General features: G+C 40.6%; 1 protein-coding gene and 1 non-coding gene across 2 annotated transcripts in view; both read right to left on the bottom strand.

Annotated features, from left to right (window-relative positions):
* Nucleotides 1-4,010: 4,010 nt before the first annotated feature.
* dcps (decapping enzyme, scavenger) overlaps nucleotides 4,011-25,865 on the bottom strand; it is a 52,326-nt gene continuing 30,471 nt past the window's right edge. The window contains exons 3-6 of the mRNA XM_043676904.1: nucleotides 20,960-21,105; nucleotides 12,888-13,001; nucleotides 10,493-10,603; nucleotides 4,011-5,343 (exon numbers count right to left, since the gene is read on the bottom strand). Of these exons, the coding sequence (XP_043532839.1) occupies nucleotides 5,077-5,343; nucleotides 10,493-10,603; nucleotides 12,888-13,001; nucleotides 20,960-21,105 (638 nt within the window). The 3' untranslated portion in view covers nucleotides 4,011-5,076. The remainder of the gene's footprint in view (nucleotides 5,344-10,492; nucleotides 10,604-12,887; nucleotides 13,002-20,959; nucleotides 21,106-25,865) is intronic.
* On the bottom strand, nucleotides 13,757-13,943 carry LOC122540795. The gene has a single exon (XR_006309413.1). It is a non-coding gene; the product is annotated as a U2 spliceosomal RNA (small nuclear RNA).

The following is a 25,865-nucleotide window of genomic DNA, read 5'->3' as shown; positions in this document are numbered from 1 at the left end:
CTCATTCCTGAAGAAGGGCTAATGCCCGAAACGTCGATTCTCCTGTTCCCTAGATGCTGCCTGACCTGCTGCACTTTTCCAGCAACACATTTCCATCTCTGATCTCCAGCATCTGCAGACCTCACTTTCTCCTCTTCACATCCTTGACCTGTATTCTCATAGCAAAATGTTATGAAGGTCCAGGGTTAGATTAGTGCCTCATGAAAGTGAGACATCACCCGTACAAGGTCAGTTTTTGCTCTTTCACTTTATAGTGACAGCCGAACTTCTCAACGGTGACACGTTAGTGTGTTTTGAGAAGATGTGTAGCTCAGTTTGAGGTTCTGGGTGTAGGGTTTGCTCGCTGAGCAGGAAGGTTCACCATACCAGGTAACAGGGGTGGTACGGTGGTTAGCACTGCTGCCTCACAGCGCTGGAGACCCGGGTTCAATTCCCGCCTCAGGCGACTGACTGTGTGGAGTTTGCACGTTCTCCCCGTGTCTGTGTGGGTTTCCTCCGGGTGCTCCGGTTTCCTCCCACAGTCCAAAGATGTGCAGGTCAGGTGAATTGGCCATGCTACATTGCCCGTAGTGCTAGGTAAGGGGTAAATGTAGGGGTATGGGTGGGTTGCGCTTCGGCGGGTCGGTGTGGACTTGTTGGGCCGAAGGGCCTGTTTCCACACTGTAATGTAATCTAATCTAAACATCTTCAGTGAGCCTCCAGATGAAGCACTCGTGGTGTAGCCTGCTTTATATGTTTGGATTTCCTTGGATTGGCGACATCATTTCCTGTGGTGATATCATTTCCGGTACTTTGTCTCAGGGGAGGTAAATGGAATCCAAGTCAACCAACACTTACCAACAAGTGGCGATAGACCTGACCCCAATAACTAGAGAACCAAATCACAGCCTGACTCAAAAAAACTTCAGAAATCCGGAGAAATAAATAAGACCGACTTCCAAAAAATGAAACCAGATGGATCCAACAGCACACTTCTACAGATTACCCAAAATTCACATATCAGCAGCACCCCCTTCCTCCCCCCCGCCATTCTCACTCCCTGGAACACCAACTTACAGGTTGGCCAAGGAGCTAGACCAAAGACTAAAACACTTAGTAGAATATTCACGCAACTCCATCCAAGAATTCTTGAAGACCATCAAGATACAAGAGGATGAAATAATGGTCTCCTTTGATGTAACAGCCTGTTCACATCCATCAACAGCAACCTGGCCAAGGAAACACTGACTACACTATTAGAAGACCCAAATACACATGTACCAAACACCATCAACTTCATCAGCAAGCACAGTATCATCAAGCTCGTGGACCTATGCCTTACCACCCACTTTACCTTCAACAACAAAACCTACAGACAATCCAACGTAATACCCATGGGATCTCTGATATCAGGGTTCTTAGCAGAGGCAGTAATGCAGAGACTCAAACAAACAGCTCTGCCAACCATCCAACCCAAACTTTGGGTCTGCTACACTTTTGTCATCACTAAATGATACAAATTAGAAGAAAACTTCAAGACCATCAATAATACCCTTCCTGGCATAAAATTCACTAAAGAGGAGGAAAACAACAACAACCTGCCAATCCTAGATGTGGCAGTAGAGCAAATAGCCAATAGGGAATTTCAAACCATTGTCTATAGGAAAAGAACACAAACGAACCAAATATTGAACTACAGAAGCAATCACCCCAACATCCACAAACAAAGCTGCATTAGAATATTATTTCAACAAGTCAACACACACTGCAGCACAGAGGAACTGTGCAGAGCAGAGGAAAATCACCTATACTGTGTATTCATAAAGAACAGGTACCCAATGAACACAGTCCGCCAACTTCACAACAAACCCAAACAAGCAGACAAAACATGTCCAGAAATCCTAGCCACTCTCCCCTACATCAAATACATCTCGGGAATGACTGCCAGAATACTCAGACCCCTTGGTATCATGGTAGCCCACAAACCCACCAACACACTAAAGCAGCAGCTAATGAATTTGAAAGACGCCTTACAGACAAGCAAAACTAATGTCATTACAAAATACCGTGCAAGGACTGTAACAAACACTACTTTAGGCAAACAGGTAAAAAACTAGCCACCAGGAAACATGAACATCAACTAACCATAAAAACACATGACCCACTCTCACTGGTACCCTTACATACAGAAGAGGAAGGACACAACTTCGACTGGGAGAACACACCCATCCTAGGACAAAACAAACAAAGACACACACAAGAATTCTTAGAAGCATGGCATTCCAACTGGAACTCACATTGACTTGGATCCCACTTACCACCCCATGAGAAAAAGAACAGGAAATGACGTCACCACAGGAAATGGCATCACCAACCCAAGGAAACCCAAATATAAATAGAAAATGGACTACACCATCAGTGCTTCATCTGAAGGCTCACTGAGGATGTTACCTAGCATGGCGACGAAGTGTCTGAAAACAAACCTTCCAGCTCAGCGAGCATACACAATAGGTAATTAGATAGCAGATGTACTTCAGCGAGGCAGAGTGGTAGTTATGAAGGAAGTGTACACAAGTGGGTTTATTTGTTCAAAAAATGTTTATTGATACTTAAACTTTCTATAAAGATGCATTTAAAAAATTAAAATTGTCAATGTATCAAAAAGTTCCCATTCTGATTGTATTAATTTATAACACACCATCTAAGATTCTTGCAAGCAACTCAATTTGGGCTTTGGTGGAGGAAAAGGCAGGACAGATATCCAGGTATTCCACTCGGTAAATGCTCTTCTGAGCCTTGGAGAGCAGGAGGTCTCCAAGCAGGGTTTGCTTTCTGCTATCTGGAACATCCACATTCTGAGGCAGATGGGAAATTGGGATCTAGATTAAATTCCCAACAGTATGGAAACAGGCCCTTCGGCCTGACAAGTCCACATCGACCCTCCAAAGAGTAACCCACCCAGACCCATTACACTATCTTATATTTACCCCTGACTAATGCACTTAACACTCTGGGCAATTTAGCACGGCCAATTCACCTAACCTGCACATCTTTGGATTGTGGGAGAAAACCGGAACACCTGGGGGAAACCCAGCAGACATGGGGAGAATGTGCAAACTCCACACAGACAGCTGCCTGAGGCTGGATTCGAACTTGGGTCCCTGGCGCTGTGAGGCTAACCACTGAGCCACCATGCCGCCCCAGTCTCCAAGTGACCTGAGGGAAGAAAGAAAGCTTACCTTGGCCCTTAGTCCTGATATCTATCAAATTATCCTGTCAGGAAATGCATGTCTGTGGATCATGTGAGGATCTGGCTTTTTATTCCTTTCTATTGATTTACTCATCAACACACACTGTGTTGGGTCACACATCATTGAAGTACAGGAAAGCTACTGGTAATTGGTCACAGTACCCCACCCAAAGGAAACATCTTCTGGGCATGTGAAAACAGAAGAAAACAAGACTGCCAAATAAGGGAATCACAGATTCTCAGCTGGCATGTTGAATCTCTTTCTAATCTATTCTCAGCTGGCATGTTGAATCTCTTTCTAATCTATTCTGAAAATTGAAACCCATGTTCCCCCTGATTGGCATACACCGGGCAATTCCCCCATTGAGTCAGTTGGAGGTCAACGGTTTCTCCATTGGAAAGTGGGCTTCCTGTTTTCAATAGAAAGGCGTTCTGCAGCAAACCCCAGGCAACAGTGTAAGAGTCAGTCACCAGGGTGAGCTGCTGACACCACCAGAGGATACAATCTACCTTATTATGAAGTAACGGTGAACATTTTAACTCCCATTTCTCTTCCTACTTTGTACCCAAGTTTTTTTTGTACCTAGGTACCTGAGATGGCACTATTGTGGCAACATTATAATCCTTTCACTATACTTCTGTACTGGACTAAACGTGACACTAAACTTGAAACCTAAAATCTAGAGTAACAAGCCTCCGCAACGGTTTCTAAGTCTCCTAGTGTGAGAGATACATATTGGGAGATCTCACAACTACAGGGCGCTGGGGTAGGAGGCAGAAGCTGCATCACCTTGGTGAAGAAGGAAAAAAACAAATGAAGCTCTCACTCCCATCCTGAGGAAGTATCGACTTTGTCTGAAGGCCCGAGAAGGGGGGTGACATCCCTTTGACCGACTAGCACAGCATCACTTACATATTGGTTTGCATGTGAAAAATGGCCAAGTGCCGAAACTATTTGTAGAATATTTCCCAGCAAAACGCAGGAATTCAGAAGGGAGGGAGAAGGGATACATAGAATTACTATACTACTACGGAAACTGTTAACAATTTCTTTATAAACAAGCTCATGGATCTTTTTTTCCCTGAACAGGAAGCAGAAAACCCTTCATGACAGGAAAATGAACATCAAAAATGTGGATTCACCCACACAAAAGCAAACATATGCTGAGTGGGTTACCCGGATTTAGAAGCATGAATAGTGGGGATAGCTGTATTAAGCAGCCCTCACCCAGCATAACCCCTGCTTCTTCAGGACAAAGACTTCCATGTGTTTCTGCATGAGCAAACCAGAATACAATTTTGAATTAACAATCTTGGCTGGGTTTTGCGTCAGTTTACGAATGCCTGCACCTTTCTGTCCCCTCTGCTGACCCTATCCTTGCCAACTTCTATATAAAGAACACCATGATGGAGATCTGAAAGTCATGCCTAATTGCACAGACAAAACAAATTTACTTCTGTTTTTCTTAAAGCCACTCTTGGAGTTTACTCTGCTCTCTCTAATTTATAGCAAGGAACATTTTAATGCCATAGCAACAACATTCATTTTGTTAAAAATGAACCTTTTGAAGATCTGTGTTCTGATGAATGGAGGTCAGACTGACTGTCTTGTCTGTTCACTGAAAGAGCTTTCTGTCTCTAATGTTGATGCTTCTAAAGCTGTGTAACTCAGCTCAACGTGTGTGTGTGAGTGTGTGTGAGTGTGTGTGTGAGTGTGTGTGTGAGTGTGTGAGTGTGAGTGTGTGTGTGTGAGTGTGTGTGAGTGTGAGTGAATGCAAGTGAAAGAGAAGGATAGATTCTAGGCTGATACTATTCAAAGGACAGTGTGTGAACAAGTAATTTCTCTGCTACATCCTTCCAGCCTCTTTGAACCGTTGTAGAAGTGGGTCATCAGCCTTCAAGGCAAAAGTTAAAGTTCGCTTCTGGTAGTACTCTGGGTCGGTTTGTAGGTTCTCTATGACACTGGAAAGTAGATGTGCACGTTCCACCATGGTTCCTGGAGCATCATAGCTAACAGCAGTGAAGTGAATGTGAAGGTGATAGTAGGAGGGCTGATAATGAAAGTAAATCCTCAGTTGGCTTCCGGGAATATTATAACGCTTGGAGATGGCAACCTGGAGGATCAAAAAAAATCAGAGTTATAGAACTGATTCCTTAAAGATACTTTGGTATGTAAAGTTAGATTATCCAAATTTGTATTTTTTTTTTATGGGATGCGTACATCACTGGCAAGGCCAGCATTGCTGCCCATCCTTAATTTCCAATAAACTAAATGACCATTTTAGAGAAAACCTAGAAGTTAACCACGATACTGGGAGCTGATTCAGTCTTACACATAGTTTGGATTGGGTGAGGGTGGCAGATTTCTCCCCTAAAGAAAGTCAAGATTGAGTTTTGAGAAGATTTGTAGCTCAGATTGAGGTTTTAGATGTAAGTTTGATTGGTGAGTTGGAAGGTTCATTTTCAGACATTTGTCACCACATTCGTGGTGAAGCACTGGTGTTATGTCCTGCTTTCTATTTATGTGTTCAGGTTTCCTTGGGTTGGTGATGCCATTTCCTGGGTTGGTGATGACATTTCCTGTATTGGCAATGCCATCATCTGTTCTTTTCCTCAGAGGGTGGTAGAAGGCATCCAAATCAATGTGATTGTTGATAAGAGTTCCAGTTGGATTGCCATGCTTGGAATTCTCGTGCGTGTCTCTGCTTGGCTTGGCCTAAGATGGACATGTTGTCCCAGTCAAAGTGGTATCCTTCCTCATCTATATGTAAGGATACTATTGAGAGTGGGTCATGCCTTTTTGTGGCCAGCTGATGTCCACATATCCTGGTGGCTAGTTTTCTGCCTGTTTGTCCAATGTAGTGTTTGATACAGTTCTTGAAAGATGTTTTGTAAATGACGTCTGTTTTGTTGTTATCTGTATGGGGTCTATTAAGTTCATTCGCTGCTGTTTTAGTGTAATGGTGGGTTTGTGGGCTACCATGATGCCAAGGGGTCCGAATAGTCTGGCAGTCATTTCCGAGGTGTCTTTGATGTAGGGGAGAGTGGCTAGGGTTTCTTGCTGAGAAATCAGTGAACTGTATTCATTTGGTACCCATTCTTTTTGAATATGTTGTATAGGTGATTTTACTCTGCATTGCACTATGTGGTAACTGGTTGAAATAATGTTCTGATGCAGCTTTGTTTGTGGGTGTTGGGTTGATTGCTTCTGTAGTTCAGTATTTGGTCTGTATGTGTTGTTTTTTTTCTGTAGATGGTGGTTTAAAGTTCCCCATTGACTTGGGAATTGACCAGTCAATGAGGAACATCAAAACAGCGTCTACAGGAAAACAACACATACGGACCAAATACTGAACTACAGAAGCAATCAACCCAACACCCACAAACAAAGCTGCATTCGAACATTATTTCAATGAGCCACCACACACTGCAGCACAGAGGAACTACACAGAGCAGAGGAAAATCACCTATACAGTGTATTCAAAAAAGAATGGGTACCCAATGAACACAGTCCACCGATTTCTCAGTAACAAACCTAAACATGCAAACAGAACACATCCAGAAACCCTAGCCACTCTCTCCTACATCAAAGACATCTCGGAAACGACTACCAGATTACTCTGACCCCTTGGCATCATTGCAGCCCACAAACACACCAAGGCACTAAAACAGCAGCTAATGAACTTAAAAGATCCTATATAGACAATAAACAAAATGAACGTCATTTACAAAATACTTTGCAAGAACTGTATCAAACATTACTTTGATCAAACAGGCAGAAAACTAGCCACCAGGATACATGGACATCAACTAGTCACAAAAAGAAGGAAGGAGACCACCTTGACTGACAACACATCCGTCCTAGGACAAGGCAAACAGAGACACACATAAGAATTCCTAAAAGCATAGCATTCCAACTGGAAGTCCATCAACAAACATATTGATTTGGATGCCATCTACTACCCTCAAAGAAAAAAAACAGGACATGACATCACTAACACAGGAAATGACATCACCACCCCAAGAAAATGTAAACATATAAATAGAAAGCGGGACACAAAACCAATGCTTCACTGGAGGCTCTCTGATGATGTTACCCAGTATGGTGACGAAACGTCCAAAAATGAACCTTCCAGCTCAGTGAGCAAACTTACATCCAGAATGTTAAAACCTGATAGCACAGAAGCAGGTGCGAGGCCCCCATGCTTGATTTGACATAGCTGTTCATTATTTAATTAATATTTTTAACATTAATTCCCAGAGCTGCCCTTTTCCTAATCAACGAGAAGTTGCTTCTTACCCTTCAATTTACAACTGCCTCGTTCTAATGGCCCAACATAATTTGAAGAACTTTGAAATGGTAAACCGTGGGGAGAAAACGATCTCAGCTATTCTATGCGTTAACACTCTCATTTCGCATCCTCATCCTGCGACTATGACAATTTCATTAGTGTTCATGCTTCGCAGGATGGAAAAACCTGCAATACTCTTCATTTTCATTTCAAATCCTCCACATTTCACTAAAAGGTGGAGCCACAGATGAATCCGAGTTGGCTCGAAGTGTACACTGCGTCAACATGTCTGGTTGGACTTGGTCGGGGTCAGCTTTTGGATACTGTACAGGAGGAAGGGTTGGGGGCGGTTTGATTGAGTAATGGGGGATGGGCTGTGGCATGGAGTCATGTTGGTTTTGTGGGACAGTGGAGGATCGGTGTGAGTGATTGCAGGTCAGGGTCTCAGTTTTCTAGAACCCAAGAATTACAGCAGGTTATTCCTCTAACCTTCCGTGGCTAACTATTCAGCTAAGGGATTCAGCACCCTCTGAAGTCTCCAAATCTAACTCATAATCAGGGGTTCTTTATTGACAATTCCAAATATCTGATAAATGCCCACCAGGCATCCTTCTTGGCAATTTCCGTATAGTTAGAAATTTAGGCATCTAAAATCCTAATGCCTCACTTTCAGGGCATGCCTGACTTCTTTTTCAGCCAGCAGCACTGCGGCCTAACGCTCTCGAATGTATTTAATCATTTTAAAAATCAAAACAAAAACCTTGCTTTTAGCTCAAAAATGATTGTAGCTAGTCTTCCTGGATCATTCAATCGGCTTTTCAATCATAGAAGCTCCAGTGTGGAAGTAGGCCTTTCGGCCCATCAAATCCATACCAATCCTCCAAAGAGCAGCACACCCAGGCCTACTTCTCTACTCTATCCCTATAGTCCTAAATTTCCCATTGCTAAGCCACCTAACCTACACATCCCTCGACATACTGGGCAATTTAGCATGGCCAATCAATCCATCTAATCCATACATTTTTGGACTTTGGAAGGAAACTACAGCAACAGGAGGAAACCCTTGCAGACAGAGGGAGAATGGTCAAACTCCACACCACTCCGCCTGAGGCGGCTTCAAATCTAGCTCCCTGGCACTGTGAGGCAGCAGTGCTAAACAGTCAGCCACCATACTGCCCACAAGCTGCAGCAAGTATATTTTTCGGAGTTGGTGTAAAATATGGTCACACGTACAAGAGTGAATTCCTCAGGGACAGGGTTAACTTATCCCCTCAGTAACATTTACAGACACGACCCATTCACAAGATTAAGCCACAACGACTGTTAAAGAGAAGAAAGGAACAGTGGATTTTGGCTGCTTTTCCAAAACTGGCTGAGCATGAGCCAGAGCAAAATTACCAGAAATTGAACACAATATAAAGGAACGTGTTGACAGCATGGACAGTGGGATCAGTTTTTGGACTGCTCTAACCCACAGCTGTCACAGACATAACATGCATAATGACTTTGTCTGAGCTGTAAACCTCAGTAGTTTAATTCTCTACATAGATCTCATGTAGCCAGCTGCAAGCTGAAAGCTGGCTGATAAATGCTAACAGTATCAGCCATACATTGATCAGACAACATGAATTACGCAGGATATATAACACAGAAATAGTCCATTCAGCCCAATCAATCCATGTTCTACTCCAGGTTCATCCTCTTTAATAAATCCACAACTGTAGCTCTCTGCTCCCTTGTCCTTCAACTGCTGTGTAGCTTTTCTTGAAATTAATCTACACTATTCACTTCAACAACTAACTGGGTGAACAGGTTTCTTTTTATATCCCTATATATATATTCTTATATTTAAGGCCAATAAGTAACACTCTTTTCCATCTTATTAAAATAATTGTATAACTTTAAACAGTCTTACTAGGTCACCCCTCAGCCTTCTTTATTTACCCAAGAAAGCAAAATTGAGCAGTCAATCCTCTCTCATTTACAGTACCTTCACCATAATAAAATGTTTCAGAAGTGTCAGGCAATGAAGACAAGTTCATCATGGAGAAAGGGGTGAAGGAAAAACTTAAAGGAGGAAAATAAGGAAGAGAGGCAAACAGAAATAAGGAGAAAATTTTACATTAAAGTATTTTTTAAAATTCATTCATGGGATGAGGGTATTACTGGCTAGGCCAACTGCATTGCTGTGGGTCTGAAGTCATATGTAGTCCAGACCAGGTGAGGATGGCACAGATTTCCTTCCCTAAAGGACATTAGTGAACCAGATGTTTTTTTTTCCCCCACAATTGATAATGGTTTCATGGTCATCGTTAGAATCGTAATTCCACATTTTATTGAATTCAAATTCCTCCCTCTGCTGTGGCAGGATTCAAACCTGGGTCCCCGGAACATTACCTGGTTCTCTGGATTAACAGTGGAATATTTCTCTGGAATAACATCACTAGGCTGTGGCCTCCAAATAAAGCTGAAGCCACAGCCACCAGTGATGTAGGGAGTAAAATTGTGAATGCTCAATTGGGCAGAAGGCTAGAGGTGCATACAGACGTAGGAAGAAGCAAGGTCAAGATTAGATAGCCATTGGAAAACAATGCTGAGAATTTTGAAATCAAGATGTTGCTTATCTAGGAACCAATGTAGATCAGCAAACACAGAGAGGGTTGGTGACAGGGTTGATGCAAGTTAAAATATAGGCAGTCGAGTTTTCAATTACACCATGTTTGTGGAGCATCACATGTGGGAAACCAGCCAGTGGCAAATTGGAATGATTATATCTTGAAGTATCAAAGGCATGGATGAGGGTTTCAGCAATATGTAAGCTGAGGCAGGGTTGGAGTTGGGTGATGTTACTGGGGTAGAAACAGTTGGTGTCAGAGACTGTACGAATGATTGAAGAAGGTCCATCCTATGATCAAATATAACAACAATACAATGGATGGTCTGGTTCAGCCTCAGACACTTTCACACTCACCTGTCCTTCCTGCAATATATTCTGCAACATTGACAGGTGTTCTCCTGTTAGGTCCCGCAGGGACTTTAGCCCACGCCGTTGGCAAATAGCAATCAGGTACAGGTCATCCACCTACAGTACACAACAGAATTGGTGAATAGATTTCATAACATGTATGGCAGACAACTACTTTAGTTACTCATCACTAACAGGCTCTCCATAAAAACTGATCATTGTCACCCTGGAATGCAGCGGTAATCATTGGCTTTGTTTCCTTATTACCATCTGCAAGCTGACATCTTCAAACTTCTGTCCCATCCCCTCACCTTCAACAGGAAGTACAGGGATCTCCTGAAGCTCTATCACTGACATTGAGAGCTCTCTTCTATCTGAGTGGGCCAAACTTTCTCTAATATTCACCCCACTGGCCCTGAACTTGCATTCTTCTCTAGCTTCTCTCCTAACGTGCTGACGTCCTGTACAAATTCATTTGTCCATGACACCAACTTCCTGTTTCTCAACCCTAGACTCACTGAGCTCATCAGTGACCCAGCTCAATCCAACTGACCACTTAATTTCCATTTCTGACCCTATAAACCACAATATTGTAAATAGTTCTCAAGTATTGTTGCTCTTTCCTTGAAACCTTTCATCATCATCCACTCCTCAAAAAACTCACTTTTAGTCATAGGAGATTATAGCACAGGCAAAAGCGCTTCAACCCATCTAAATAAAGAACATAACTATTCTAATCTCATTTGCCAGCACTTGGCCCATAGCCTTGTGCACATTCCAAGTGCACACCTAAATACTTAAATGTTAACAGGGTTTCTGCCCCTACCAATCTTCAAGTGACAGAATTCCAGATTTCCATTTTTCTCTGGGTGACATACTTTTTTCCCTATATCCATCTAAACTCCTGGTCTGTATACTAAATCCATGCCCCAATCATTGATCTCTCCATCAAGGAGAAAGCTCCTTTCCTGTCTATCCTATCCACATATAATTTTATACGTCTCAATCACGTTGCCCCCTCAGTCTTCTTTCTCCAATCTCTCTTCACAGATAAAACAGTTCAGCCCAAGCAACATTTTAGTAAATCTCCTCTTGACACCTCTGAAATCTAAACAATAGCCTATTTCCAAACTCTCTTTCTTCACTAAAGTCCTTGAATGTGCTTTTCCCAAGTCAGTCTACATCCACGCTATAACTAGACTGCTCTTATTAAAGACATAAATGACATTCTATATGACTCGGTAATGGCAAACTATCCATTCTTTTTCTTCAGTCAGTGGCCTTTGACATCACCATCTTCTTTCAATTCCAATCCCCAACATTAAGCTGGATGGAACTCAGCTCACCCAGAGGAAATTGGCAAAGGTTTTTTTCCTGCTTCTACAAGTGTGCCAGTGGAGTCCTCTGGTTGTAAAGCCTTTCTCCTTTCACAAATTACTAGTCTTCTGGACTACCCAGCAGGCTGATCCTATACCACTGTAGTTAGATTTGTACTTAACCTTTGCTTCTGAGCTGTTCATTTCCACAACAACATCCCCCAGATCACATAAGCATTTCTTGGAATCTAATAACATCATATCATGAAACCCTCTTTCAAAATACTCTGCAGTGCACTTTGCTTTTAAAGGGACTTTACATAAAAAACTGTTTTTATTCGCTGGATATGAGTGACACTCTTTAGGTTGGCATTTATTGCCTATTTTCTAATTGTTCAGATGGCAGCTAAGAGTCAACCAGATTTCTGTGGGACTGGAGCTACATGGAGGCAGATTTCCTTCCCTAAAGGACATCAGTGAAACAGATGAGTTTTTATAACAACCAACAGTACATGTCTGGTCACCATTAGGTCAGGTTTTAATTCCAAGTGTTTACTAAATTCAATTTCCACCATCTGCCATGTAATACATGTTTCTAAAACATTAGCCTGGGCTTCTGGATCAACAGTGACACTACCAATACATCTCCAACAGAAGTTATTCCCAGCACACGGATCTACGCAGTGGTATTTTAGAAGGGAGCCAGCAACATCTGGGCCCAGGATAAGATACAAACGTTTTTCTGCACAAACATGAGTATTCGTAGTTTACATAAAAAAAACTTCAACAGAACTTTCAGCTTTGCTGACTGTTGTTGGGAACAACAAATGCAGTAAAGTTATAGTGATACCTTATCCATTTCTCCAACTCATATCATTCCCATGAGATTTTAAATTAAAGTTACTTCTTCGCTGCTGGTTCAGGACTGCTCCATGTAAAAGTGGATGGTCATCTCCACAAGAACAAAAGTGATTCAAGAAGATGACTCTCACCTGTTCATGGTAACTAGAGCTGGACAATGAATGTGGCCTTGCCAGTTCACACATCCTAGAAGGAACAAACGGACTCCTCATACACAATCCTACCTGCTTCTGATTCCATTTTAAGTCTGGAATCAAGAGAAAACCATCTTGTGGATCTGGATTTTCATAAATTATATGGTCAGCTTCTGCCTTCTTTTCCAGAATGTTATACACCCACTGAAAGAAAGCACATAAATCAATGTGGGAGAGCTCAGGAAACCTGAAAAAGATCAACAGAAACCATTATACATTACCATGCTAGGAAAACCCCTGAATGATTAAGAAAGAGTTGGATATTATGACATGGGAGGGGAAGGAGGGAACTGTAGCTTGTTTTTGACTAAAAAACATTTACTTAACCACATCTAACTCCAGAGAATAAACCAAGTAAGTGAAAGAGATCTTTGCTCTTCAAATTGTTTTTGAATCCAAACTGTCACAATCACCAAGTAATCTACTATCAAAATTAGGGTGCTGACCTTTTGTTTACTACAATGCAAAATGAACTGCACTTGCAATATCTCTTGCATATGCAGGAGGGAGCCATTTGGCGCATCTGCAATTGCTCTTCAATTCATGCACTTCACAAGCAAGCCATTTTGCACATATCAGCATTTTAAAAGCTGCCAGCACTTTTAAAACTTAAACGGAACATCAGTTCCTTTGGTTCATGGGTTTTTGGATCACCTGAGTATTCTTAATGGAGGGAAGTCGGAAACGGTGAAGCGTGCTCAACTAATGGATCTCAATTGCATTTAAAACCAGACAGACTGCCAGGTCACATGTGTGCCACTCTTCACCAGATCTTTCTCTATTTGATGCCCCTCGAAGACTAGAAACACAAAACTAGTAGAAACATTTTCTTAAAATTAAATGCAGATGCTGGAGGTTTGAAACAAACAAAATCAGAAATTGCTGGAGAAACTCAGATCTGTAGATAGAAAACTGTTAATGTTTTGAGTCCTATGACCCTTCTTCAGAACAGGGTCTTCTGAAGCCTCCTAACCATGTCCCTGTTCCAAAAATCAATTTAATATGATCCCCAATTAAGGGATGTGTCAGATATTACACTGATAAGAAAATACTGACTGGATCTTAGCCAAAAGGTGGAGAAGCATTAATAATATCCATCTATGCTGTAAGTATGCTATGAGCCTGATTTTATAATGATTCTGATACTACTATGCAATCATTAATACTTCACTTTTTAAAATGATTGCACAATGCTAATGATCTTCATCCTCTCTCAAACATAATAATTTAGGTTTAAAATTAGCTTCTTCATTTCCAAAAATAGCAAATGTATTCATGCTATACAGACCAGGAAGGTCAGAGCTTCAATCTCTGAACTGCAAAGGCTGTCATTGAATATTCTGCAATGATTCTCACTCATATTGACAATCCAACAACACATCCTTTTCCCCAAAAAATAAGTGTGCGTAGACTTTAAGTAAATATTGAATCAAGATGAATAGCTATTTCCCTTTAATATAAGAGGATGATGCAAGAGAAGAGGTGTGAGCAGTTGCCCATGGCCTTAAGGCAGCATGACATTGAGAACATGGCCCTCAGGAGCTGGACCAAAACCAAGGTCAACAGGGGTTAAAAGGAAATTGGCTACATTAACACTTGACACAAAATGAAGTTAGCATGGTCATTAGAGGTTACCTCATGCAACATAAGGACAATAGCTGTGATGAATCACCTTCAGCTGCATTAGATCTTATCCATCATCATAAGATTTGAGAGGGTTTGATCATTAACAACTTCACCATGTTCAGCTCCAATTTTAAACCCTCTGATAATGAGGTGTCCCACTGCAATCTAAAACAAGTGTTGGACAACATCCAGACTTAAGGTGATAAAAAACAAGCAACGTAAGTATCAGGCAATCATATCCAACAGGAAATGACTGATCCATCTCACCCTATCGGACAGCAACACCTTTATCACCAGGTTCCCACACAACTTCCTTGAACCTTAAGTGAACAAACCATATCAATGTTGTGATTGAAAGGCATGAAGTGTCTCCATCAGTTAGAAGTCAACACAGTTGTGAGGGAATGTCAGCTCCTTCCCTGGATGACTGCAGTAGCTGTAAACACACAGGTCCCTCAAAAGCACTGAACACTACTCAGGACAACCTTCCGGACCAGGATCCTTGTCAATGGAGCCCACATCCATTGGCTGCAATGTTTTTGTCGAAAATAGCTCCTGGTGTTGGGATGAACTTTATCATCTCTAAACTCCCCCTTAAGTCACGTACAAACCTGATGGACAAATATTCTACTGTTCTTTCACTGAGTTAAGCACCTAGAAGGCTTCCCTACATCATACACACCTTGAGAACAGACTCTTTTTTCCAATTTCGTCACCTGGCAGTACTCAGAGGCAAGGAAACTATAGGAAAGTGTCTGTGGAGAGAAAACTAAGTTAATATTTTGGGTCCAGTGACCCTTCTTCAAAAGTGAAGAATAATCACTAGACCCAAAACATTAACTCTGCTTTCCCCCCACAGATACCGCTACATCTGCTGAGTTCTTCAAGCAATTTTAATTTTTGCTTCTGATTACCAGCATTTGCAATCCTTCGGTTTTTTTTGTTTATGAATGGGAAAGAATCGTTACTTATGAAAAGCCATGGAGCGATGCTGATGCAACTGCTATTGTGTCGGTCTACATTAAAACCTTCACCTGGTACCTGGAAAGAAAATTATGGGGGAGGCAGATGACAGAATATATAATTTTTTTATTAGGTGAAGCTGCCAAAACATTATCAGCATGTGATAGACCAGCACTGGAAATCATTTACAGTCAACGTTCTGAAGGCGATTCGGTTTTAGTCTCTGCCAGGTGCTAATCTGAACTACAGTAAGATTCAGTTCTAAAGCTTGGACATTTAATCAGTAACTTCAACAAAACATATCCAACATGTAAATGCAGCACACCTACAACATGCATTCAATCTATCATAGGAAGTAGTTATGTTTCTTGACCACTGTCTCAGTCGCCTGTACTAACATTTGGGGATTTGACTTCAATCCCCATCACAGCAGCTAGCAAACTTAAACACAGCTATTCCAAAAATTCTGGAACAAAAATGTATCTAAAATGAAGGACTCAGTAATGGTGAGCGAGAGACTGTTGGGTTGTTGTAAAACATGATCTTGCACTCTAACAATTTGCATTTATCTCACACTTAGTACAGAAAAAAAATCCCTAGGTGCTCCACAAAACCAAAATGAAAAATAACTGAACATGGAAGAATGAGTTGAGGAGGGCCAATTAAAATATTCCAATGACGTGGGCTATAAGAAAGGTTTTAGAAATTCAACTCTGTGTTAAATAAGTTTAACAGCTTTCAAATAATCTGTTTTGACTTGATATAATGACTGGGTGGATAACAGAATCAATGGTAAGGTTGTGGAGTTTGTAATTAAGGCTAAGACATTAGCCTTTAATGTTTCACTTAAGGAAATTGAGGTTTACCCTAACAGCCAATGTAAGAACAAAAGTCATGGGGTAATGCTGGCTGTTGTTTAAACCACTAATTAGGTTCAGGAAGAATACTGCATCTAGCTCTGATGAAGGGTGTGATAAAGGAAGGATGTGTCTGAATTAGACAGAGTGGACAAAGGTAATGGAGTGTAATGTAGGAAAATGTGAAGTTATTTATTTTGAAAGGGAGAACAAAAGAATAGAATATTAATTAAATGGAGAGAATTGGAGAAAGCTGCAACACAAAGGGACCTGGCAGTACTTGTGCATGAAACACAGACAGCTAACACACAATTAAGCTGGAGAGGATTCACAAGAGATTAGATTACTTACAGTGCGGAAACAGGGTCTTTGGCCCAACAAGTCCACACCGACCCTCTGAAGAGCAACCCAACCAGACCCATTCCCCTACATTTACCCCTTCACCTAACACTATGGGCAATTTAGCGTGGCCAATTCACCTAACTTGCACATTTTTGGACTGTGGGAGGAAACCCACGCAGACACGGGGAGAATGTGCAAACTCCACACAGACGGTTGCTCGAGGTGGGAATTGAACCTGGGTCTCTGACACTGTGAGGCAGAATGTTTACCAGAATGTTGCGGAGTATAGAAGATTTGAGTTATAAAAAAAGGCTGGACAGGCTGGGACTTTTTTCACTGCAATCTATGAGTTTGAGAGATGACCACATAGAAGTTTATAAAGTAATGAGGGGTTTAGATAGAGTTAATGGTTGCTGTTTTGTTTTCCCTAGGATGGGGGATTACAAAACTAGGGGGCACATTTTCAAAGGTGAGAGGAGAGAGATTTTAAAACGACAATAGCGGCAATTTTTCTTTACACAGATGGTGGTTCATGTGTGCAATGAACTTTCTGAGGAAGTGGTGGATGTGACTACAATCACAATGTTTAAAAGACATTTGGATAAGTACATGAATAGGAAAGGTTTGGAGGGATATGGGCCAGGAACAGGCAGGCGGGACTAGCTTAGTTTAGGATTATGTTCAGCATGGACTCGTTGGACCAAAGGGTCTACTTCCGTGCTACATGACACTACAACAAGTACAGCACATTATCAGGAAAGCTAATGGAATATTGACCCTTATTTCAAGGAAGATGGAGCATAAGACAAGGGAAGTCTTTCCACAACTATACAAGATGCTGGTGAGACCAAATCTGGAATTCTGAGAGTAGTTTAGGTCCTCTTTTTTTAGGGAAATATATCACCACATTGTAAACAGTTCAGAAAAGGTTTACTAGGGTAATCCCTGATATAGACGGATTGTCTTATGAGCAAAGGTTAAACAAGTTGGGAGTCAAAAAAATACAACTAATGTATCCACTATCACTAAAGCTAGAATCCTAGAATTTAGGATCCTAGAATGCAAGCCATCAGGGGACTTATCTAACTTTAGCCTCATTGGCCTTTAATTCAGAAAACTTAGTTTTAACCTGCACCTTATGACCCAGCATTCTCGATAAACGGGCAAAAAAAATCATATACATTAAATACCGGAAGTTTATCGTATTATCACAATTTCCACAATGTCCGTGTAGTCGGCTGAGCGTATGAGTGAGAAGCTTTCTGCCACTACGTTTATTTAAGGCAAAGTTGTATTATTATTTAAATGATTTCTGCTGTAAATACAGTACAACAGTGATGTGTACACCCCCTGCATTACATTTCTACTACTTAGTGTGTGTTTTTACATTGATTATGTAGACCTCTTGATCAACTGGAACACTCCTGGTCCCATAGGTGCCAGATAATAAAAGGTTTGCTGTACTACTGCTCGAGTGATGGTGATGGCACTTAATTCCTCCTCCATATTCTGTAATGTTTGAAGTGTCTACCACTGTAAAGACTGACACAAAGTTTCTGTTTAACTCCTCTGCCATTTACTTGTTCCCCAAAACTACTTTCCAGATTCATTTTCTAAAGGGCCTATTTCACTTTTTGTCCTCTCTAATCCTTTATTTATATTTAAAGAAGCTTTTATTGTCAGCTTTTATATTGCTCACTGATTTGCCTTCATTGTTTATTTTCTCTCTTCTTATTATCTTTTATACCTCCTTTGCTGGATTCTGAAATTATCCCAGTCTTCAGGACTATCACTGACTACTGCCTCTTTAAATGCTTTTCCTTTCAAGCGTATACTCTTCTTAACTTCCTTGGTTAACCATGATTGGTTTATCCCTCTCTTAGAATCTTTTGTCCTTACTGGAATATATTGAGGCCAGACCACATAACAGCAGATTTCCTTCTCACAAGGACATTACTGAATTGGATGGGTTTTGCAACCAATAATGGTTGTCATGGTTATCATTACTGAAACTAGCTTTACATTTCAGATACGTGGGTGCAGATGCATAGTTCCTTGAAAGTGGAGTTGTAGGTGGACTGGGTGGTGAAGGTGGCATTTGGCACCTTTGCCTTCATTGATCAGAGTACTGAGTACAAGAGTTGAGATGTCATGTTGTGACTGTATAGTACATTGGTGAGGCTACTTTTGGAATACTACATATAATTCTGGTCACATTTCCACAGGAAGGATGATGTTAAATGTGAGCGGGTGCTGAAAATATTTACAAGGATTTTGCTGGGACTAGAAGGTTTGAGTTACAGGGAAAGGATGAATAGCCTGGGGCTTTCCTCCCTGTAGCATCAGAGGCTGAGGGGTGATCTTATAGAATAAAATCATAGGGGCATGGATAGGGTGAATAGTCAAGGTCTTTTCCCCAGGATAGGGGAGTCCAAAACTGCTGGACATATGTTTAAAGTGAGAGTGGAAAGATTTAAAAGGGACCTGAGGGATAACCTTTTCACACATAGGGTGGTACGTGTACAGAATGAGCTGCCAGAGGAAAAGTAATGACGACAGGTACAATTATAACATTTAAAAGGCATCTGGATGGGTATATGAGAGAAAGGGTTTAGAGGGATATGGGCCAAATACTGGCAAATGGGGCTAGTTTAGTTTACGAAATCTGGTCAATGCAGATGAGTTGGGCTGAAGGGTCTGTTTCCGTGCTGTATAACTCTTATGATCCTATTTAGTACCTGAATTTGGAAAATGTGATAAGCTACTGTGGAAGGATTTAAGCTCATTTTCCTAGTACTAGCCAGGCCTCTGGATTATGCATCTGGCTGTGTCTACTATTCCTTAAGTCCATGTTTGGCAGTTCACCTTCTTCTAATCCATGTTTAGTGATAGGCTCAAATCTTAAATATGTATTTTAATCATACCCTAACTACAGACAGAATGTTGGGATCTTTAAGTAGGGACATAATTTATATGTTGAGAGATATAATTCTGAGGTTATATCTGGTCTCAGTGAGACATTTAGGAGTACTGTGTAATTTTTGTCTCTTCATTTAAAAACTATTCATTTAAGGGACGAAACATACATGAAGTACAACTGGATTCACTTCAGAACGAAAGAAGCATAGAGTTCAGAACAAATGGTCTACCCTGGGACATACTCCTCTGAAGATAAGTTAAAGGATGATTTAATGAAAATACTTAAGATTTTGCAAAATATGGATTTAGAGACATTATGTTTTGTGTGAACATCAGGAGCAAAGGGCAATCATTCCATATAAAGGATGACATTAAAGGAAGTTTAGGCAAAATATTCTCAGTTAAACACAGAATGATGATATGTAATAGATTGACCTGAAAGAGTTCACAAAGGATTAGATAGGTTTGTGTCAGCAAATATGAATCACTATTATCAGATTTGGAAAATGCATTAATATAAAAGCGCAAAAGCCCTTTGACCCATCCATCTGCCCCCCCCACTGACAAAAAAAACTACAATAAATCTACAGTAGCCCCACTTTCCAGCAACTGAAATTTTATGACATTACAATATTTCAAGAGCTCATCCAAGCATTTTTTCAAGGTTGAGGTTTCCTGCCTCAGCTACTTGTCCAGGCAATTCATTCCAGACTCCCGCCACCCCTGAGGTGGCAAAATGATTCCACATATCACCTCTAAACCTTCTCCCTTTCACCTTAAAATTATGTCCCCTTATTATTGATCCTGTTACTAATTGTATAAGAATCTGTTTGATCAGGCAGATGGGAGTAAATAGCTGTTGGTGCCTGAAAACAAAATCAGCATTGAAAGTTTATGGTATAGAAAGAAGCCAATTACAATGTGCCTGTGTCAGCTGAAAAAAAATGTTACTAATCCCACTTTCCATCACTTAGTTCATAGCCCTTTAGATTCCACGCCTTAAATGAATATCCAGTTTTTAATTAAAAAAAATGAAGGTTTCTGCCTCTACCACCACTTCCAGTTTTGACACCCACACCTGGTAAAATACTTTGCTCTTCAAATTTCCTCCAATTATTTTACCAATTACTTTAAATCTAAATCTATGCCTCTCACTTTATTTTGAGTTTGATCTCATTTGTGTTGACACTGAGGAGAGGTGTTTCAAAGCAGGAAAATTAATAAAAGGGGAAGCAATCTCAATGTTGTTTTTATATATCTCCAAATATCCTAATAAGCCATGGTGTTGGGAGATACCTAGGACAGAACTCAAGCCTGTCTGCACATTCACTTGTGACAGTATCTTCAAAAAAAAAGCAAAAGGCAGAGGTAGAAATTAACTGAAATGAAAAATACCTGAATACTAAAGGATTGGGACTCAATGTATGGACTGGTGATGGTTTTGTAGTCTTCTGCTGTTTCATTAATGAGGTACATCTCTTGCTTTAGATATTTCTTGATGTGCTTCTCTGTAGCTGGATATACCACTGTAGTCTTTATCTCTGCGAAAGAATGTAGACTTCATTTTAGAACGAGAAAAATGTACTTCTTTACATTCTTTAAATCAACTGTTAGTTGCTCTCACTTACCATGGTATGTTTGTCAGACATGACATTAAACATTAGGCTCACTTCTTAGAGCGGTATTTACTGGAAGCAACAAAGGTCACACCTATTAAGAGCTGCTAAGACCTCGAGATTTCTCTAATCAGGCACTTAACTGGCCAGCAACAGACTGCACGCAGCCAATGGGAAAGCAGCAGCAAATGCCAGGAATGCAAACAATCAAGGCCTCGGATCACTGAGGACACGGGTGAGTAATGGCAGGTTGAGGGTTGCAGGGAAAAGGGAAATAGATTTTATTTTACTTTTGGGTTGTCAAGGTATGCATTTGTTGCCTATCTTCCATTGACTTAGAACTGATTGGCTCTCCATACATTTCAAAGGGTAATTAAGATTCAAGCAAATTGTTAGAGTCACATGTCGGCCAGAACACGCAAGGACTGGCAGGAGGCTGAAAGAACACAGCAAGCCAGTCCTGAAGAAGGGTTACACCCGAAACTTCGACTTCTGCACCTCCTGCTGTTGCCTAGGTGTGTTCTTCCAGCCCTCTGCTTGTCTACTTTGGATTCCAGCATCTGCAGATTTTTTGTCAATGAACATGTGACAAACAGCAGATTTCTTTCCCTAAATCACATTAGTAAATCTGTTTTTTTTTAAAATGACAATCAAGGTAGATAGATGACTACCATCAGACCAGTTTTTAAAAATATTAATTTCATATTTTTTTCTATTGAACTCAAATTTCACCATTTGCCATGAGTGATTCGAAACTATGTCCCCAAAACATTAACATGGATTACCATCCCAATAACATGATCACGATGCCTCCCGCTTCAGGAACGTTTGCAGCAGGGTCTCATCAGCTACTCCAAACATGACGCTATGCCCCCCGCTTAGCACTGAGATTTATCAATGCGGTGTGCTATGGAGTTGAAGGTGTGAACTATACTTTAAGAGACAGTGAAAGCTGTTTTGCACTGAAAGCTTGCAGGGGCACACCCTGTGACTGACTAGCAGTCTCAGAGTGTACTAGAAAATTGAAAATCTGTAACATTTGGCTGTGAAACAAATACCTGATTTTTGGTTGCTATGCTTTCACAACAGTTCGAATTTAGCCAATCGGTTTAAACTATGCTCCAGGATACTAAAACTAAACCAAATTTGAATTTTACTGTCTTGTCAACATCAGATGTTTGAGGTATAAAGAAGCGACAGAGCGACCAACTGCCATTGTCAGAGTATCTGTTAGCAAAACACTCTCTATCAAAGGTATCATTTCATGTGAAACATCTTTGTAGCAAAAGACCAAAGACGACACAGGGAGATCTACAGTCAGAGGAAGACATTCACCAGAGATGACAGCCACTGTAGGGTTTTGAACATTAAGTTGATGTAATTTTAGTAGGGGTGTGTATAGGAAGAGTATATTGTTATAGAGTTGGAGGCAGATAACAAGCAGTTAGGAGAAAGGAGACTTAAGAGTTGTAAATAGTTGTTGTTTAATGTTCACTTTTAGAGTTAGAGAATAAATTGATTTTTTTTCTTCAAATAGTGGAATGGGAGTTCTCTGTCACTCACACTTTAACAGATTATGAGATGAGGTGAGTCTGGGTGTTTGGTTGAATTAGCAGAGGGGTTTACCGCCTTGTGGTAACAGGGGAGATTGCAAGTGATACCATTAGGCTTCATGTCTATGAGCTCTGATGTTAATTGAGGCAGAGGCAAGAGGATAACATCCGTCATCCTTTCATCTGATTAAATGCCTACTCCACCAAACTTGGAACTAGGGGAGGGCTTAAAATGCTAGACTTAGCCTCCAAAAAGATTATTGTTTAACTGTTAGCTTCACCTTGTCTGCATTTTATATATTCATTTTCTAACTTCAGTCATGATTGGCAAGGTTATAACACGCCCCTGACTGGTCTTGTGAAAGTGATTGTGAGCCACTTTCTTGCATAACTGTCATGTAGTGTAGGTACACCGCAGTGCTGTTAGAGAATAATTTTCACAAGTCAGGATGGTTTGTGGCTTGGAAGGCTTATAAATGGTGCTGTTCCTATCCATCTACTGCCCTTGTTGTTTTAGGTGGTGGAGGTTATGAGTTTGCAACATGCAATCGAAAAGTCTTGATGAGTTGCTACAGTCAATCTTGTAATATGGCACACACTGCAGTCACTATGGAATGATGGTGAAAGGAGTGAATGTTTAAGATGGTGGATGGGTGCCAGTCAATAAACTCTTTTGTGTTTGATGGCATTGAATTTCTTGAGTTTTTAGAGCTGCATATATCCAGGCAAATTTAAGAATATTTTATCACTCTCCTGATTTGTGTGTTGGAGATGGGCAACAGTTTTGTTTGAAGCTGAAAGGGGAGTTACTCGCCACAGACCTCCCAACCTCTGATGTGTCTTGCAGTCAAAATGTTTAAGAGTAATGTAACTATAGATTCAGAAATGTAAACACATTGAAAAGTATCAACTCATTATGTTTCTTAAAAAGTTTCTGGTTGTAATCTAACCAAATCAGCTCACAATGAAAATTGTGGTTGGACAGATCAAGCAGCTGAAGATAAATCTGCAAGTCTGAAATGAGTAGAGAAAATGCTAGAAGTAGACAGCTCTGAGAGCATCCACAAAGATATAAAGTGGATTATGACATTCTAGTAATGTATATTCTGAGGTTACCATGAAGATCCTGCCTTCTTAAAACTCATCCCGCACCTGATGCATGGTGACCCTCAGGTTAAACTTACCACAAGTCATCTCCCTCCAATGAGAGAGTGCCTATATGGTCCTCTGGGATGATGCCAACTTTACCTTTTTCTTCATTATTATGGATCAAGCACTAGTCTTGGATAACATAGGCTAGTAGAAATCAGTTAGAGCCTGTTTAGGTGCATAACTATTGAAATAATCATTTATAACAGAGGCCAGTATCCCATCACCAAGTCACCCTTTATTTACGTGTGTATAGTACTTGACATTGAGCAAGCTTCCTCAGGGCCACCTCTGACACTACTGTTTATTATTATTTTCTGAATCTGTTTATTTTTATTTTATTAACCAGTACAAATTACAAACAGTTAACAACAACGAAGAGCAGTTTACAAGAAACAGCAATTTACAGGGAAAAGGGGAGGTAAGGCCAGACCCCAAACCCTACCGTACACGACATTCCCATTTATACCTGTCAGCCAGGGCTCTGATTGGACCAGGTGAACAGTTCCAATCAGGGAACTCATATTCTATGAGATCCACCTGGCTGACCTCGTTACAGTCACAAGTGTGTTTAACAGGACAGATTCAGCGATGCAGTGCTCGGAATCAACAAGGTACTGCAGACCACCAGCAGCACGATTCTATACCAATACAATCTTTCACTGCAAAGTCTACTTATCCTGCCCTTCACAATCATGTTAGATTATCAACACTGGTCCAATAACGAATCTACAGAGTTGCCAACCCAGTGAATTTACAACACAGGGCCAGAATGGAAACAACATACGACAACACACTATGTTATTCCACATATGGATTAAATTTGAGCTCTGCAGTCCCTCCATATCCGGTTGTGAATACTGGCACATCAGTTTAAAAAAAACCTAGATGTGGCGGTTCCACAAACATGTCACTTTCAATTTCAGTGGAACAAGAACAAGTCTGTCCAAGGTAAACTACAATCAAAGATTAGCAGGCAGAACTGTCATCAATCAATTGTTTGTCTTTAAAAGAGGAGATAGTTTGAGAGACAATGCACAAATGGGAAAAGAAGGGAAAACAAAACCAGAGCACACTGGATGACTTTGGATTTAGAGTAAGATGAAGCAGAAAAAGATGTCAGATGCTCAGTGCACAATATAAGTGAGAGCCAGGAAGGATTTAGAAAGTTCAGAGCAAAATCAGAAAAGGATGTAAGTGAGGCATAGACAGAGTTTCAATAGAGACTGGTATTGACTATAAAAAGAAATCCAAAAATTAACTATAGTCACATAAATATTAAAAGGGTCAGAAGAATGGAATAGTTTTGGGATCAAAAAGGCAGAAAGCATAGCTAAGAACTAAATGACTACTTCCACAACTGACTTCACCAAGAGAAATGCCAAAGTCACTGGTGAAAGGGAAGACAGTTCAGATACAAAATGAACTATAAATTTATAAAGAGGAGCTGACTACTAAGGCTGAGCTTGAAGGTTGATAAGGATAGATGATAATGAAATAGACAGATACGTAGTAGATGAAATTTAATTCAGAGAAATGTAAAGTCATACATTTTGGTAGGAAAAACACGGGAAGGCAATGTAAAACAAATAATGCAGATCTAAAGGGGGTAGAGGATCAGACAGATCTGGACGCATTAAGTTCTTAGATTGCTAAAGTAGGAGGACAGGCTTAGAAGGTGGTTAGAAAGGCGTAAAGATTCTTAGTCTTTATAAACAGAGATATTGCATACAACAGCAAGATTATGTATTTACTAACAACATTGGTTTAACCCTCCATCAACCTCTCTTCTACCTTTGAGCCAGTTCTGTATCCAAATGGCTAGTTCTCCTGTATTCCATGAGATCTAACCTTGCTAATCAGTCTCCCATGGGGAACCTTGTCGAATGCCTTACTGAAGTCCAAATAGATCACATCCACCGTTCTGCCCTCATTAATCCTCTTTGTTACTTCTTCAAAAAAATTAATCAAGGTTGTGAGACA

Source organism: Chiloscyllium plagiosum, chromosome 35 (assembly GCF_004010195.1).
Source record: "Chiloscyllium plagiosum isolate BGI_BamShark_2017 chromosome 35, ASM401019v2, whole genome shotgun sequence".
In the NCBI taxonomy this organism is placed as follows: Eukaryota; Metazoa; Chordata; class Chondrichthyes; order Orectolobiformes; family Hemiscylliidae; genus Chiloscyllium; species Chiloscyllium plagiosum.
Note: the sequence above shows the minus strand (reverse complement) of the source record. Positions and strands in the feature narration are given on the sequence as shown.